At 43.4% G+C, this 19300-nt stretch overlaps 1 protein-coding gene across 12 annotated transcripts in view; it reads right to left on the reverse strand.

The window, feature by feature from the left end:
• NRXN2 (neurexin 2) overlaps positions 1–19300 on the reverse strand; it is a 900728-nt gene that overhangs the window by 417271 nt on the left and 464157 nt on the right. For all 12 annotated transcript variants that reach the window (XM_073578443.1, XM_073578436.1, XM_073578438.1 and 9 more), the window contains one exon: positions 10190–10380. In XM_073578443.1, the coding sequence (XP_073434544.1) occupies positions 10190–10380 (191 nt within the window). The remainder of the gene's footprint in view (positions 1–10189; positions 10381–19300) is intronic.

Genomic DNA, 19300 nt, shown 5'->3' on the forward strand with positions numbered 1-19300 from the left:
ACTCCCCCAATTCAACTAATAAGTTTATACACCTCTATAGGGATGAAAAATTCATATTACCAGATTACCCAGAGGGGAAATAAACCCTAATTAAGAGATGCATTAAAGCAGAACGTTATTTTTTTTTTTTTTAAAAAAGTGGTGAATAAATTAAAAACACCAGTGTACCTGTGTTATTTCTCTAACAGTTATAATCTCCAGGATCTGTATGATTCATTCATCAATCTGATTTCTATTCAGAGCTATGCTATATCCACCAAGACTGCAGTTCATGGATTGGAAACGGCTCAAACAGAATCAAGATATACACTGGCATCGCCAGTGCCGACTAAAATCTTCACCTAGCCACCCCAACAAGTTTCGCCTCACAGGCTTCCTCAGGGGGTTGGGGATATAATGACTCTCCTTCCCAACAGTTGATATCAGGGAGAGAAAAAAATGTGTCTAGTTGAAGGTGAAGTTCAGATGTCAAGTGATATCCTTTAGAATTGATCCAGCAGTAATCGTTTGACAAAAAAAGTTGCGCAAACACAACTTTTTTGTTGACCTGAAAAAAATACTTCAATTGCATCCGCTTTTTATTTTTTAACAATTTATTTATTTTTTTTAACACTAAAGTTCATGGAAAATGGATCCATTAAATAGCCATCCGTTTTTTTTCTTCCATTTGATAAGGATCCGTTTTTTTTTGTTTATCGTAGATGGAAAAACAAATATTTCCCATTAACTACTGGACATGGGAACTTTGACGTAATCGTTTATTTGAAACTGATCCGGTAAGCAAAAAAAAATGAATCTTTTTCAAATGGGAGAAAAACGGATGGCTATTTGACGGATCCATTTTTCAGCCATTTTTCATAGACTTCAATGTTATAAAAAGCGAATCCAGTTGAAAACATTTTTTTCGAGCGGACAAAAAAAAGTTGCCAACGGATTTCTTCTGAATCCGTTCTAACTGATAATTATTGGACATGTGAACATAGTCTAAAAACCCCGGTCCTTTTGTTCTACTGGAAGTAAGCCGCTGCTTGTGTTTCTCCATTCTCTAGATTGATAACATCGGGAGCCTCAGCCAAATTGAGCATGCACGCGTAGGATGGAGTCAAGATCGATTGGTGGCGATCAATTGAGTATTTATTCATCTAAGCTGTAGGGACACCTGTATACAAAAAAAAATCCTACTATACCCCCGTTGACCAAGAGAAAAGCAAACAATATACATAAATATGTACTATAAATGCTGGAAAATGTGACATTGTTAGATGGGATTGAAATAAATATTGAAGGGGTGTTGTTTACCGGTAGACATGGATTGATTAAAAATAACAATCTCAGGGAAACTCGCTTGGCACCGCCCCCGCGGATCCAGCACAGCCGATCACGCTCTTTCCCAATCACTGCTGCAGCCTTTAATTGATGCTAGGACTTACGAACAGGGCACACACCGCTCCTGGAGGTGGTGGAGACTTCCAGAGCAGCGTGCGATAGATCTGCGGGGGCGCTGGCAGGTGAGTATGCCTCTGTTTATTATTATTTTGAATCAATCCACGGCTAGAAAAATGACAGTCCACTTACAGTAATTCTTCTTCCCCTACTTGGCCATTAATGGCTCTCCAGGGTTGAATATTAGAGACCGAGACGTACAATTGATACGGACTTACTGTATCAGTCAATCCATTGGTGTCAGCCTTCACTAATGAAGCAATATCAAAAGTCTGTCTGAGCCTTGGATGCACCGAGTCTGTGACCGGTGGTGACAAGTGAATGAATCGCTCAGTTGACTAATAAAGTCTGCGGAGTGCTGCCCTAATCTCGTTAAATCTATAAATATCAAGATACAGATTATGAACTCCTACACTCTGTGTTTTTTATCCCTACACCAGGCAAATCCTTCCTGGAATCTCAGGAGATCACGATTTTAATCCTTCTTCCTGTTTTCACACGCGCTAGAACGTTTTATGGTAGAACGTAATCACCCAATTACAAAAAACCTAGAGAAGAGCGAATCATTTCAAAATACAAATTTGCCAGATTCACTGAATTTTCCCAGGAACATTCGAATCAAAAATTACTCCAAAGCCTCCAACTGCCCTGAAAAACGTGCACTATTGTCTTTTCTAAGCAGACTTGACATGTTGCAAACAAGTTTTTTTTTTTGTTTTTTTTTTTTTAACAGAACCACAATAACTTTGTTGCGTTTTTTTCGAAAATCACAGAAAACAGCACAAAAAAACCCCGCAACACGGCTGCAACGTGTGAGCTCAATCTAACAACTTGCGCGCACACCCAACAAGTGCTATCGGTGGTTTTCGCGGACACCCATGATGTTCTATGGAGCTGTGCACATGTTCAATTTTTTCTCGGGCCAAGTAGACACATATCAGATTTTGATCAGAGTGTCACATCAAAATCGCCAATGGGTCCGTGAAAATCGCTGGACCGCACTCAGATGACATCAGCGTGAAGTCCGATTTTCATAAACCTTTTATTTATCCCCACTTCAAAAGAAAAACTTATCCCACTCTCATCGGCATAGCCGGACCGTTTTTTAGGCTCTCTCTCCCTATCTCTGCTGCGCTGTGTCGTCTTCTCCGTATAGCTGCTGCGTTCCCTGCTTCAACTTTTATACATGCTTCTAACAGTCGGTTCCAATTGGTTGTGCTATGCCAAGTGATGTCATGGCTGCATTGCGTTATTGGGAAGCTTGCCTGAGGTCATGTGAAGTGAATCACAAAAAATATGAATTCTCCGGGTTCATCAAATTCCTAAAGCAAATCGATTCAATTCAAATCAAAATTTGTGTCAATGTTTTATATTAAATAAGTAATCCACTTTACATGCTTGATTGGAAGGCGGATTGCACAATAATTTACTTGTCATTGTAGTCATCTCCAGTCTTTTGTAATTAAAGCGCAAAACTGTAGACTACCTTTTGGAATAAAGGCCCCCATACACATTAGATGTCAGCGGAACCTGGAGGCATCCACAGACTTAACAGACTGTCCAGAGAGCTGTATGGGAAAGTAGTCTGAGATGGCTACGATCCAGCCAAAGCATCATTCACCGACATTCATCTAAGGCCGGGGTCACACTTGTGAGAAACTCACACGAGTCTTGCATCTCAATACCCGGCACTCAGGACTGGAGTGTACGGCTGCATGTATTTCTCTGCAGCTGAGCGCTCCGGTCCGAGTGCCGGGTATTAAGACAAGAGACTCGTACGAGTTTCTCGCAAGTGTGACCCCGGCCTAATGTGTATGGTCAGCGTACGTTTTAAGTTATACACTTCGCACCTCGCCAGATTCATTGAGAGGTGAGCGCCTCACTATCCACCCTGCCCCCACCCTCATCAAGACCAGCATGAAAAATGCCGGTCTTAATGAATTGGGGCCTATATCTCTAGATTTCATTTTTCTTTGAGCTATGGGGCAGAGAGACACGACAGATTCCTGCTCAGCAATCTCTTTTTAGTACATAAAAAAAGCAGCATTAGCCTATAGGACATTATACAGCAGTACTAAGCATTGTAGGTATGAATCCAGCTCTGGAGTGAAAAAAAAAACAAGACACTTAATAGACAACTGCAGCGCCATTTGTGTGCGTCTCCTCCTCCCCTCTTCCCTCTCCATAAACTTCAATCTGATCTCTCAGAAATAATAATAATCTTTATATAGCGCTAACATATTCCACAGCTCTTTACAATATGTACACATTATCATCACTGTCCCCGATGGGGCTCACAATCTATATTCCCTATCAGTATGTCTTTGGAATGAAACCGGAGTACCCGGAGGGAACCCACGCAAAAACGGGGAGAACAGACAAACTCCTTGCCAATGTTGTCCTTGGTGGGATTCGAACCCAGGACTCCAGCGCTGCAGTGCTAACCACTGAGCCACCGTGCTGCAGTAAACACTTAATCTATCTTGCCTTGAGACGTATACGCTGAAGTCATTTTTCATTGTGAATGATGAGTTGAAAAGGTAGGCCGAAGCAGGAAAAGTGTTTCATAAGTGGAGAAAGAAGCATATTTCTCTGATAAAATATATTACAAAGCTTCCTATATTCCCTTTTAGTACTGAATTATGCAAAGATTGCTGAAATGACAGTGACCTTTTCAGTTATAGCGGATTCATGTGCTTGACAATAATGTCAAAAAACCAAAAAATCTCTCGCTTGAATATTAGTATATAAGGGGGTTACTATTATGGGATCACTTTTAGTGATGAGTGAACGTGCTGGGATAAGGTGTTATCTGAGCATGCTTGGGTGCTAACCAAGTGATATCGGTGTGCTTGAATACCATGTTCCACTCCCCGCGGCAGCATGTCTCGTGGCTGTTTAACATCTGCAACACATGTAGGGATTGCCTGCTCATTAGGCAATCCCTACATGTGTTGTGGCTGTCGAACAACTGCTAGACACGCAGCCGCGGGGACTCGAACATGGTATTCGAGCACACCGATATCACTTGGTTAGGACCCGAGCATGCTCAGATAACACCTTATTCGCTCATCGCTAATCCCTTTTCAAAGACTATATTTAGAATATATGCTATAGACTATAAACATTGCTCACGGTAGGTAATTTTCAATAAAAAGTTGAATTTGTAGATGATTATTTCGTTTTTTTTTTTTTGCTTCTTTGCTGCAACAGATGAAGGAGGCTCTTCTGTTTTCACCGCAAAAACAGCGATGGAAAAAACTAATGGAAACTTCAATGAAATGCCACAAACAGAGCCCGAAACAGACTTCTTAAGAAAACTATTTGGAGAAGATCAGATGGCGTTGATGCGAGCTGAATTATCAAAGGATCGGTTTGCAAATATTGTATTTACAAATATCCTGGGAAATAATTAAGGAACAAGTAAAGGCGTCTGCATGACTTCCATCAAAGTTTTATACATGAGAACCGCCTAATGTTTCACAATAGAGTCGGAGCCGCATTACAGCTGTCTGGAGGCATTTCATACACTACTTATACCAATATAAAAATTTACGTTAGGCTACTTTCACACTTGCTCTTTTTTGCAGCGCGTTTTTCCCGCAAAAAAACGCATGGAAAAAACGCGTACAAACACATACAAATGCTGCGCTTTTTTCAAGCATTTTTATGCGCATGCATGAAAAAAACGCAGCGTTTTTATGCGTTTGCGTTTTTAGTGCGTTTTTACCGCGTTTGCGTTTTTTTCCAACATTAGTTGGCCCCTCACACTAACCCAAACCATGACTTTACTAACCCTAACCCTAACCCTTAACCAAACCATACCCTAACCCTAACCCTTATCCAAACCATACTAACCCTAACCCAAACCCTAACCCTAAACCCTAACCCTGAACCAAACCATACTAACCCTAACCCAAACCCTAACCCTAAACCCCCTTAACTAACCCTAACTCTAACCCAAACCCCTAATTTCCATTGTCTAACCAATGGTCAACAAAAAAACGCATGCGCAAAAAAACGCATACATGAGCATGCCAATGCGCACATATGCGCACCCATAGACTTATAATGGGTGTCTTGCTGTAAAAAAACGCATTGCGCGAGCATGCGTTTTTTTTTAGGCAAGTCGGACGCCCAAAAAATGCAACAGGATGCATTTTGTGCGCCCGAGCGCACACTACAAAAAACGCATGCGCGTAAAAACGCATACAAACACATGTGTATGCGCACATAAGCGCATCCCATGCAAAATATAGGAAAAAAAGCGCATGCGTTTTTTAGCTCTAAAATACAGCGCAAAAAACGCAAGTGAAACCAGCCTAAGTCGACGTTCTTAATGACTAAGGAAATATAGCTTCAAAGCCCTCAACTCCAACGAATTTCTACTCCATCATTCTCTATTTGCAAAGTATAGCGCCATTAGTAAAATCACACCAAAAATTTGCTCGGCCAACTTTTTCGTCTGTATGTTCCGTACTCTCATCCATGTAATGGATGCTGTAGGAGAGCGGCCAAACAACTCACTCCGCCTCCCCCATTGAAACACAGTGTACCTGCGCCCCAGTCCTGATGATGCCAATGGAGATAGTAGGATGAGTGCATTGCAATGGCGGAGGCTAAGTGATGTCTCTGATCACATGCCGCATCATTATGGACAACTGTGCTGTGTGTACAAACGGAAATGTTGGCCGTGACTCTACCGATACAGAAAACAGCTCAGGCCTTGATGTTTTGAATAAAAGACACACTAACAAGATGCTTGTAGGAAATTATGCAACATGTGTTAATATGAACTATAAAATGACCTATCCCCAATCAACGATATTTCTATTTTGGTTCAATACTCAATGAGAAAAAATGAATAAATTATATATATATATATATATATATATATATATACACACAGTTGTGTGAAAAAGTGTTTGCCCCCATCCTCGGTTCCCATTCTTTTGCATTTTTATCACACTTAAATGTTTCAGATCACAAAACAAATGTAAATATTAGACAAAGATAACAGAAGTAATCACAGAATGCAGTTTTTAATTGAAGATCTTTATTACTAAGGGAAAAAGAAATCCAAACCTACAGGGCGCTGTGTGAAAAAGTGATTTTCCCCTAAACCTAATAACTGGTTGTTCCCCCCTTAGCAGCAACAACTGTAATCAAGCGTTTGTGATAACTGACAATAAATCTTTTACAATGCTCTGGAGGAAATTTGGCCACTCATCTTTGAAGAATTGTTGTAATTCAGCCACACTGGAGGGTCTCCAAGCATGAAGCGCCTTATTAAGGCCATGCCACAGCATCTCAATCAGATTAAGGTCAGGACTTTGACTAGGCCACTCCAAAGTTTTAATTTTGTTTTTCTTAAGCCATTCAGAGGTGGACTTGGTGATGTGTTTTGGGTCATTGTCCTGCTGCATAACCCAAGTGCGCTTCAGCTTGAAGTCATGAACAGTTGGCTGGACATTCTCCTTCAGGATTTTTGGGTAGAGAGCAGAATTCATGGTTCTATTTACCACGGTAAGTCTTCCAGGTCCTGAAGCAGCAAAACAGCCCCAGACCATCGCACTACCACCACCATATTTTACTGTTGGTATGATGTTCCTTTTCTAAAATGCTGTGTAATGAGACATAAACCTTCAAAATGTTCAACTTTTGTCTCGTCAGTCCACAGAGTATTCTCCTAAAAGTCTTGGGGATCAAGATTTTTTTGGGAAAAATTGAAATGAGCCTTTATTTTCCTATTTCTCAGCAGTGGTTTTCATCTTGGAACTCTGCCATGCAGGCCATGTTTGCCCAGTCTCTTTCTTATGGTGGAGTCATGAACACTGACCTTAACTTAGGCAAGTGAGGCCTGAAGTTCTTTTTATGTTGTTGTGGGGTCTTTTGTGACCTCTTCAATAAGTCGTGGCTGCGCTCGAGGTCATTTTGGTCAACTGGTCACTCCTGGGAAGGTTCACCACTCTTCCATGTTTTTGCCATTTGTGGATAATGGCTCTCACTGTGGATTGCTGGAGTCACAAAGCTTTAGAAATGGTTTTGTAACCTTTTCCAGACTGATATATCTCAATTAATTTGTTTCTCATCTGTTTCAGAATTTCTTTGGATTGCAGCATGATGTCTGGCTTTTGAGGATCTTTTGGTCTACTTCACTTTGTCTGTCAGGTCCTATTTAAGTGATTTCTTGATTGAGAACAGGTGTCACAGTAATCAGGCCTGTGGGTGGCTAGGGAATTTGAACTCTTCTTCCAAAAGATGGGATAAACCACAATTCTTTATGTTTTAAGGGGGAAGGGGGATCACTTTTTCACACAGGGTCCTGTAGGTTTGGATTTCTTTTTCCCTTAGCAATAAAGACCTTCATTTTAAAATCGCATTTTGTGATTACTTGTGTTAAAAAACATGCTGGTATTGCCTGTGTATGGTGCTTACTCGGGCACCCAATGTAAACTTGAGTAGCAAGCACTTGCGCCCAACACTAGTGGTTAGAGTTATATTTTTCTCATATATTGCACCAAATAACTTACATAGAATTAAGTAATAACATTCTGTCTGTCTGTAGCCACCACTTTTAGAGAAAATGTATAAGCAATGTGCAATAGGCTGCCTCTAGTGGTTACTGCAGGTACACAGAATATAGTAATTATCCCCTTAATGACCATAGATATCTTTGTTTTTGCATTTTCGTTTTTTTGCTCCCTTTCTTCCCAGAGCCATAACTTTTTTATTTTTCGGTCAATATGGCCATGTGATTGCTTGTTTTTTTTCCGGGACGAGTTGTACTTTTAAACGACACCATTGATTTAACATATCATGTACTGGAAAACAGGAAAAAAAATTCCAAGTGCATTGAAACTGCAAAAAAAAAGTGCAATCCCAGAGTTGTTTTTTTAACCATGTTAAATAGCTGCCCTGCCATTATGATTCTCCAGGTCATTACGAGTTCATAGACACCAAACATGTTTAGGTTCTTTTTTATCTAAGTGGTGAAAAAAAATTCCAAACTTTGTTAAAAAATATGCGCCATTTTCTGATACCGTAGCATCTCCATTTTTTTGCTTGGGTTGGGTGAGGGATTATTTTTTTGCGCACCGAGCTTACGTTTTTAATCATACCATTTTGGTGCAGATACGATCTTTTGATCGCCTGTTATTGCGTTTTAATGCAATGTAGCGGCGACCAAAAATGCGTAATTCAGGCATTTTGACTTTTTTCTTGTTATGCCATTTAGCAATCGGGTTATTCCTTTTTTATTAATAGATCGGGCGATTCTGAACGTGGCGATAGCAAATATGTGTATGTTTGATTTTTTTTTATTGTTTTATTTTGAATGGGGCAAAATGGGGGGTGATTTGAACTTTTATTTTTGTAATATTTAAAATTTTTTTTTTTTACATTTTGCATGCTTGAATAGTCTCCATGGGAGACTAGAATCTGCAGTTGTACCATCAGCTCCGCTACATACAGGCAATGATCAGATCGATTGTATGTAGCAGAAATGCTCACTTACTATGGGCCGACCACCAGGCGGCGCTCATAGCAATCTGTCATAGAGGTCTGCTGGAGAGCTCTGGTTGTCATGCCAACCCATCGGTGACCCGCAATCACGTGACTGGGTCGCCAATGGGCGGGATTTTCGACGTGCTTGCTGAAAGCGCGAGTTAAATGACGCCGTCAGAGATTGACAGCGGCATTTAACTAGCTAACAGCCGCGGATGGATCACAATTCCACCTGTGGCTGTTGCAGGCACATGTCAGCTGTATATATCAGCTGTCATGTGTCCAGAAAGGTGTGGGCTCCAGGGTGGAGACTGACATCGGCGTACTATTACGCCCAATGTCGGAAAGGGGTTAAACTCTTAAAGGGATTATCCAAGATTATTTAATTTTTTTAGTACTGGCCTAAAAACTAAGAGGAAAGTGGTTATTAACTATCCGCCTGTTGTGCCCGGCACTGTTCTCATCCAGCACAGAGAATTCACAGACTGCACCGGAAGGCAATTAATTGGCTTCCGCTGATGTCACATTGACAGAGCAGCGGTTATCTTCTTGCTGATTGATAGCCGGCTCGCAACTGCCTAACTGGTGGAGCTGGCTGTCAATCACCATGACGTTACCAGTCACGCCCCATCGACAGATCAGCCCGGTAGAACAAGGGCTGCTCTGTTGACGTGAAGCAGATGAACCCCTAGCAGGAGTAGCCATTGATCACTCTCTGCATGAGTAGATTGGGCATTTAGCAACTATCTACCTGTTAAAAATTAGGAATACTGCAGTGTGCAGGCGCCGGCCTCTCCCGGCATCTGCGCACTGCAGGACTCTGCTCTGCCCTCAACAGGGCAGAAAAGTGCACCTGCGCAGGAGCCACAACAGGCAGCAAAGGAGAGGACGTCACCGTTAGAAGATGGGAGGCGCCGGACCGGATGGCGACACCCATTGGACCAAGACCGGACCGCTCCCTGGTGAGTATAATATAACTTATTTTTCTTATCTTTCAGGTTACATCGGGGGCTTATCTACAGAATTACAGAATGCTGTAGATAAGCCCCTGATGGCGGTGCCGGCAGCTGATACTCGTAAAACGGGGTGACAGATTCCCTTTAATAACTACTATTATTTGGAAGCTACAGTATATAGGGATCAGAATATTCTTTACGTAGAATAGGGAAATATAAGGAAGTGCACAGAGAGGACGGAATATTTTGTGACTCTGTATCTGCTACGTTCATTGGTGTCTCACCCTTCAGATCTAGATTGCTGGCCCCCGTAGAGTGCTGCGTGACCGTTCTTCCATCAATCCTTAGAGTGTGAGCATTTCCCGGATCTCTGGAGACAGCGACGCTGTGCCATTGGTTATCATTCAGCAGTCGCTCTGAGTTGCCTTTCATTAATGATGGGCCATTCCCAAGGTCGAAGACATAATGGATATACCTAAATAAAAAAATAAAAAGGCACGTGGTTTAGTCTACGACGGCACAATAAATATTTTTACGTAGATACAGAAAATGTAGCTTCAGTGTAAGAAATGAAACAAAACGTGTTAGATTCCCTGCACATTTGTGTTCCCCGTCTCGTGGTGACTTACTAGTATCTGTAGAAATTATAGTAGATGAAGAATTGAGACATTTCTCATATCATTTGTCACATCTGCTGTTAGAGCAGAAAGTTATACAAGATTATAAAAAATATAAAGTAATTGATCTGCCAACACTTCCTACTGCTTCATCTGGGTCTAAAAAAGGCGTTGAAACTGTCGCTGGCGGTAATTACAATCATCCTTTATCCAGGATTAACGTACACCTGTCACTAGATTTCGCAATCCATATCCCGATGTTAAAACACAAGAATTTTTTTTTTAGGAGTCTCCTAAAATTCTCATTTTAATATCAGGTAAGAAAACGTGCAAAAAAAAAATGTATATATAAAATGGATTTTTACAGCCATTCTAAAATGTATTTTCAAAGTAAGTACACCAGCTTCATCGGGTCCCAGATCTTTTTAATACCAAAAAAAAGCTTCTACTGTGAAATCCGGTGAGGATCTACTTTAAAACCAAGTAAAAATTGATTTATCTTTGGAATGCATCAACATTTACCCTTTAGGCCATGTTCAGTATTTTACATCCATATTTGTAAGCCAAAACCAGGACTGGGGGATAAATACAGAAGTGGTGATGTGTTTCTATTATACTTTTCCTCTGATAGTTCCACTTCTGATCTTGGCTTACAAATATCAGCTATCCTTGATCAGGTTTCCCAACATTTCCATCGCTGTTCTGTAAGTTTTTTCCCCTTTACTCCCAGATTCATCCCGGTCTTTGTTCCTTTTTTCTAGAGTAAAACGGCAAAATTAATCAAGTACTTTCTGGCGTAAAACTGTTAGAAGTGTCCCAACCATCTTGCAACTTTCGGTAATTTTACTCCAGTCCTGGTCAACAACACTCAAAATAAAGAAAAAGTGAGTGGAGCTCAGACAGGACTTGGCTTGGCCAAGGGCACACACAAAATTCGTTAGAATTTATGCCATAAATGTGGCTTAAATTACAACTAATTACAAGTGTGATGGTGTGATATGCTATGTGGATATCATTTTGTTTATATATCTATTTCACTTATTTTCATAGTGTTTTTCTTGTTGCCTTGTATGTCTACAGCCTGACTGTATCTATGTCTTTTGACGACCCCCTGTAGTTCCTTAATCCCCAAGGCACCTTTGTCACATCTGTGAAGCCTGAAAACCGCCCCAACCTGTCTGACTACCCCTGGACATAAGGAGGGGGCTGGGGAGGACAGGAGGGGGGAAGTCAGTTCCTGTGTGGAAAGCATCGTGTGAAGAGAGCACATCAGGGAGAAAGTGAAGTGTATGGACTTTATATCCTCTGTCTGCTTGATTATTGGACTCTCATCTACTTGGACATTTTATCCTGTTACTGAACCTCATTCATGTTCCGGAATATTGTATCCTCAGTGTGGTGGATTGTTTATGGACCTTTTAGTTTTGCCTATATTAAAGGTCTTGGGATTGTTCACACTTCCCATGCTCTGTTGATTGTATGGTATCAGAGAAGGACCCCGTGACAACAAGTAAGGTGGCTCAGTGGTTAGCACTGTTTCCTTACTGGAGTCCCAAGTTCAAATCCCACCAAGGACAACATCTGCAAGGAGTTTGTTTGTTCTCCCCACACGCCGAAGACATACTGATAGGGAATTTTAATTGTGAGACTCAATGGGGACAGCGATGATAATGTCTGTAAAGCGCTGCAGAATTTAAGGCGATATATAAGCAAGTAAAAAATAAATAAAAATGTGGGGGAAAAAAAGGATAATTGTATGTAAAGTGGTTTTATTTTATAAAAAGGATCTGTTTAAAAATAAATAGATAAAAATAAATAAATAAGATTTATTCTGCAGGCAGCAGGACAATCCGCTATGTGAAGGAGTTATCGCAGACTTTGCAGCAAAATGGTAGGAAATTCTTAATGAATATTATTTATTAGGTTCCTGAATTTTACAATTAGAAAGAAAACAAACATTGAAATAAATAAATAAATCAGTGCGTAGGTATAACTATCTAGGCAGAATTTATTATCCGTAAAAACCAACGGTATAAACCTCTATTAAATCTTATAAAGTGTTACTAGGGGAAAGACCATAGGGAGGTGTAATGGATCGGATAAATGCCAAATCTAAATTGAAAACTAAGAATAAACCAAATTAATATAGGAATTGTATTTTGGGTGAATTCCCATCACATGCTATGAAGCCGAATACAAGAACAGGTTCTTTTCCGTCACTGAACTATCAAAGCTAGTATTTTATTTTTTTACATTTCCTCCAGGTTGTGGATGGTTTCTAAGGGAAATGAGATGTATCAATGTGTTAAGGCCTCTTTCACACATCAGGTTTTCGCCGTCAGGCGCGATCCGGCTCTTTTGACAAAAACCGGAATGTGCCGGATGGCCATGTGTTTCGTCCGGTTTTCGCCGGATCCGGCAATGTGTCGCAATCCGGCGCCTGGAAAAAACGGCAACTGTAACGTTTTTCGTCTCCGGCGAAAAAGCCGGACCCGCAGGATGCGGCGCGTCCGGCTTTTTCACACAATGAAAGTCTATGAGCGCCGCAATGCGCCGGATCCAGCGAAAGCCGGATCCGGTGGCCGGATCCGTTTTTTTGGGTCTGAGCATGCTCAGTAGCTCTGCCCACAGCACACATATATAAAACCATGACAGTGGGACCCTCAGCCACACCCAACATGCCACCCAAGACAGGAACCAGGCGCAGGAGAAGGCAGGAGACCACTGCAGCACCATCAGCACCACCACCACCCCAAATGGAGCAGCAAAGCAAACATGCTGAACAACAGGAGGGGAGTCCAGCAGCAGATGAGAGACGGTAATTATCAAATCCCCCATTCCTCAAAACTAGGGCCATGGAATATCAAGATATTCATTGGCCCTTTGTTTCTCTTTATTCAACAGCCGCCCAAGAGATGCAGCAGCAGCACTGGCAGCACTGGCAGCAGCAGCAGCAACACCACCCACAGGCATGGAGTCTGGCCAGCAGGAGGACACCACATCTTCTGGGAACCCTCCCTCGCATCGTCAGCGTTTGACGGTAAGTTTTTATTTCCAAAATCCATCATCTCTGTAATATATGTCTATTCATTGGCTTTTATTTCAAAACAGGAATCACAAGATGAAGAGGAGCTCCCAGAAGAAGAAGGAAGGGGTGGACAGACACCTGGAGTGGGCTCACAATTGGTAAGTTTTTTGCATCAAACGCAGAAACACAACATCACACTACACACAACACACAGAAAACAATGTACTGCAGACCTCACACAGCAAACAAATGCCAACATCCAAACACATACATTTTTTTTCTTTTCTTCTCTAGTTTTCCCAATCTGGTGCTCGGCCAAGAGGTCCTCGCAGTGCCTCCCAGGGTCGTCGGCGACAGCAACGCGGCGGTCACCAGCGTGTAAGTATAATATTTAAGTTAAATTTTGGTACACTTTTTATTTCATGTCTTAAAGTGTGGTGCCTAATTTTGCTATTTTTCTCTTTTACTTTAACAGCCTTCACAGCGTGCTCCCGACTCTGACGGTGAGGATGGAGGGATTGATGTGGACCATCTCATCGATCTCGTCAGAGAAAGGGAGCCGCTATGGAATATGGCTGACCACCGCCATGCTGACCTGATAGTTACCCGACGGCTATGGGAGGAAATCTGTTCGCTCCTTGTGGACCGCTGGGAGGACATCGATGCTCGGGCCCAGATTAAAGAGCAGAGGGGTCAGGAAAAGACTTATGCGCCAGAGTTCTTGCATCTGAATGCATCTTTCCAGAACTGTCTAAAAGTCTTGTCAGAGCAAATCACCGCAGGCTTTCAGCAGATCAACTCCAGCATTCTGGAGGTGAAGACACTTCTGCAAACCATGCATTCAGAAGCAAGATCTTCGCCAAACCACACCTTTTTCAGCTCTGTTGTGGAGCGCATGGAAACGCTTTCTCCTACCCAGCAGATGCATGTAATGCATTCGTGCCACGGTGCTCTCCAGTACTTTACCTACCAACTTCCTCCTCCCACCCCAGTAGTTCCTCCACCTGCACCCCCTCCAGCCACTTTCCATCCTCCCCCTCCTATTACATACCAGCCACCTCCCCAGTACCAGCAACCTCCCCAGCACCAGCAACCTCCCCAGTACCAGCAACCTCCCCATTACCAGACATCTCCCCACTTCCAGCAACCTGCCCCGTACCAAACTCCTTCCCCGTACCAAACTCCTTCCCCATACCACTTTCCATCCACATCATCTGCTCCTACAGTCCCTGCCCAACCCTCCACTCCACCACCCACCACCTCTTCTGCCTCCCACATGTCCACCCATTCTCTAGCTATTTCCACACCTTCACCTCTAACTGTTCCTTCCCCACCACGATCCCAGTCCTCTCTCTACACTCCCAGTGTCGAAGTGTCCCGCAGCCCCTCCAGCAGTATTTCCACCCCACACTACACAGATTTATAAGAATGTGTGTTTTTAAATAAATGAACAATTTTGTGGTTTAACAGTTTTATTAAAAAAGTGTCAGAGACACCGCACTACACTTGCTCATAGAGCCAGTGCGCGTGTCCTGAGTACAGAAGCAGTGCTAAGAGTTACCTGGGGAGCAGGGCAGCAGAGGTGACCAGGCGTGCTTCAACTATTAGTGTCAGGGTCCAGTCAGCGCTGGAAAGTAAAGAGGCACGGGACCTACGGACACTGAAAATGAACAAGCTTGCACAGGACCTATGGTCGTGTGACTGCAAGGGGGCGTGGCTTAGCGTCCTGCTTTCAGATATGACAGGACACCATACAACAACTCAGAGTCAGGCAAAACGGAGGTCACAACAGTACGGGCAAACGAGGCACAGGAGGGATAAACAGATGGGAGGTCAGACAAAGCCAAAGGTCATACACAGGATCACAGTACAGTATCAGGGATGAGACAGAGCGGATAATCAGGGCCAAGCAGAGATCAAAACCAAACAGACATATAAGGTACCAGGCAGAATCCAAAGCGATATCCAGAGAACAGACCGAGTCATACACAGAGAATCAAGCAACCAGAACATAGCACAAACACACTCAGGGGTCACCACACAATGCCAAGGGCGAAAGTATAACTGACAGGGATGGGAGCGTCCTGAGGCTATAAGAAGCCTCCCCCAGAACCAGGGAGAGGACACAATCATAGCCCCAGGTGTGCAGGTAAGCCTGCATCGGGATCACAACCTTTAACCCCAGAAATGCCAGTCATCAGCACTGGTTCCAGACATTAACCCCACGTGTGCGAGTCAAACCCGCACTGAGATCATGACAGTACCCACCTCTCAACGGGGGGCCTCTGGACCCCCAGGCTTGCCCGGGTACTTGGCATGGAAAGTCTGCACCAGGCGATCAGCATGCATCAACCGGGCTGGTACCCAGGACCTGTCCTCTGGTCCATACCCCTTCCAATGAACCAGGTACTGTACCGACCGCAGTACCAACCTGGAATCTACGATATGACCAACCTCGTACTCCACCTGCCCCTCGACCAAAACAGGAGAAGCAGCAGACTCGGAGTCTCCCCGGACTGCTTCAAAAGGTTTCAGTAGAGATTTGTGGAAGACGTTAGGGATCTTGAAAGAGGGTGGAAGGCACAGCCTATACGCCACTGGATTGATTTTTCCACAATCTTGTACGGGCCAATGAATTTGGGTCCTAACTTGGCTGACGGAATCTTTAACTTAATGTTTCGCGTGGAGAGCCAAACTTTCTCTCCAACGTGAAACGTGGGACCAGGTGTTCGTTTCCTGTCAACGAAAAACTTATACCTGCCTTGAGACCTGGATATACGCCGCTGGACTTCTGCCCATGTATCTTTTAACCGCTGAACAGAGTCCTCAGCCCCGGGACACCCCAAATCCAGAAGAGAAAACTCACCAAAATGAGGACTGAACCCATAGTTAATCAAGAAAGGGGACCTACCAGTGGATTGACTCACCCGACTATTGAAGGCAAATTCAGCCAACGGCAGTATATCACACCAGTCATTCTGTCTAGCAGAAGTCAGACATCTGAGGATCTGTTCCAGGGACTGATTAGTGCGTTCCGTCTGCCCATTGCTCTCAGGATGGTATGCAGACGAAAAGGACAGAGACATACCTAATTTTTTGCAGAAAGCACGCCAAAACTTAGCTACAAACTGCACACCACGATCAGACACCACATTCAGGGGTACCCCATGCAACCGGATCACATGCTGCACAATCAACCTGGACAACGTCTCAGCTGACGGTAGTGCGGACAGGGGTACGAAATGAGCCTGCTTAGAAAACCTGTCCACCACTACCCATACCACTGTATTACCCTTAGATGGAGGGAGATTGGTAACAAAATCCATGGATAAGTGAGTCCATGGCCTTTTTGGGCACTGCCAAGGGTATCAGCTCCCCTGCCGGCCGGCTATGAGAGCTTTTAGAATGAGCGCAGACCCCACAACCAGCAATGAATTTTTTTATGTCCGAACCAAGGGTAGGCCACCAAAAGATCCTAGCCACCGCCAGACGTGTGGCTGAAATACCAGGGTGAGCACTCAGCTTGGATTCATGGAACTCCTGCAAGAGTTTCAGGCGAAGTTGCTCTGGGACAAACAACTTCCCCTCCGGCTTGGCCGCCGAGGCCTGCGACTGGGCCCACTGAATCTCCCGTTCCAATTCAGATGAGACCTCTGCTATCACAACCCCAGGGTGAAGAATGGAGGACGGTGGCTCAGGGGGCGACACCGGCTGAAAACTGCGTGATAAGGTGTCAGCCTTGACATTCTTAGACCCTGGACGAAATGTAATCGTAAACTGAAAACGGGAAAAAAAAAGTGACCAACGGGCCTGTGGACACTGAAAATGAACAAGCTTGCACAGAACCTATGGCCATGTGACTGCAAGGGGGCGTGGCTTAGCGTCCTGCTTTCAGATATGACAGGACACCATACAACAACTCAGAGTCAGGCAAAACGGAGGTCACAACAGTACGGGCAAACGAGGCACAGGAGGGATAAACAGACGGGAGGTCAGACAAAGCCAAAGGTCATACACAGGATCACAGTACAGTACCAGGGATGAGACAGAGCGGATAATCAGGGCCAAGCAGAGATCAAAACCAAACAGACATATAAGGTACCAGGCAGAATCCAAAGCGATATCCAGGGAACAGACCGAGTCATACACAGAGAATCAAGTAACCAGAACACAGCACAAACACACTCAGGGGTCACCACACAATGCCAAGGGCGAAAGTATAACTGACAGGGATGGGAGCGTTCTGAGGCTATAAGAAGCCTCCCCCAGAACCAGGGAGAGGCCACAATCATAGCCCCAGGTGTGCAGGTAAGCCTGCATCGGGATCACAACCTTTAACCCCAGAAATGCCAGTCATCAGCACTGGTTCCAGACATTAACCCCACGTGTGCGAGTCAAACCCGCACTGAGATCATGACAAAAAGTTTTTAAATTTCAAAAAAGTATTCTAAAAAAAAAAAATTTCAATAAAAGTTTAATTATTGTTTTACACTGGTTGTCTGTCATTTCTTTCTGCGGCGACATATGGTAAAAAAAAAAGGTTAAATACAGGGTATTTAAAAGGTTAAAAGCTTCTCAAAACCAGGTATATAACTGTGGGTAAAAGTTAAATAAATTTTAGCTTTTTGCCACAGTTGTGTTCCTGGTTGTGTTTGAAGCAAACTATTTCACCAAAAAAGTTGTGTTTATTGTTGGTGATTTCCTAACAATGTACACAACTTTTGTTAAAAGGTGAAATACTTTGCATAAAACACAACCAGGTGCACACCTGTGGCCTAAAGGTAAAAATAGTTAAACCAGGACAAGATAGCCAACTTTGGTTGGCAAAGGTATATACTGTTGGTACAGAAGGTACACAAGTTTGGTTAGGGCACAAATCTTTCACACTCTGTCATCCTGCCAGTGTACTCTGCCTTGAGGCGACAAAGTATAGTGCAAAATTGTCCCTCATTACTGAAACCGTCACAGAACTTCTAGTGGTAATGTTCTGGTAATCTTGCAAGGTGGTTTCTTCAGAGGTGTCCTCAATGGAAATGGGTTCCTTGCAGATAACAAAATTGTGGAGTACCACGCAAGCTTTGATCACCTCGTCCACAGTTTCTGTCCTGAGGTTGATCGCAGTCAATAGGACTCGCCATTTGGCTGTCAGAATACCAAAGGTACATTCAACCATTCTTCTTGCTCTTGTGAGGCGGTAATTAAAAATGCGTTTTGTTCTTGACAATCCTCTGCTAGAGTACGGTTTTAAAAGGTGTTCTGACAGCTGGAAGGCTTCATCCCCTACACAGACAAATGGCATAGGTGGACCAGATGTTTGCGGCAGCGGTCTAGGGCAGGGTTCCCCAACTCCAGTCCTCAAGGCCCACCAACAGATCTTGTTTTCTGGATTTCCTTTGTATTGCACAGGTGAAGCAATTGTCACCTGAGCAATACTAAGGAAATCCTGAAAACATGACCTGTTGGTGGGCCTTGAGGACTGGAGTTGGGGAACCCTGGTCTAGGGGATGGGAACTGGAAGGTGTTTCCATACAGTTTACGCCCCATGGCAGACAGTTTGAAAACTTGAGAGTCATTTGAGCGACCATAGGCCCCAATATCAACAGCAATAAATTTGTATTCCGCGTCAGCGATGGCCATGAGGACAATTGAAAAATATTTCTTGTAATTGAAATATTCCGATCCCGATCCGGCTGGCTTTACAATGTGGATATGTTTCCCGTCCACAGCGCCCAAGCAGTTCGGAAACTGAC

The sequence above is a fragment of the Dendrobates tinctorius genome, unplaced genomic scaffold (genome assembly GCF_039654945.1).
Source record: "Dendrobates tinctorius isolate UK_male_01 unplaced genomic scaffold, ASM3965494v1 ptg000059l, whole genome shotgun sequence".
Taxonomy (NCBI): Eukaryota; Metazoa; Chordata; class Amphibia; order Anura; family Dendrobatidae; genus Dendrobates; species Dendrobates tinctorius.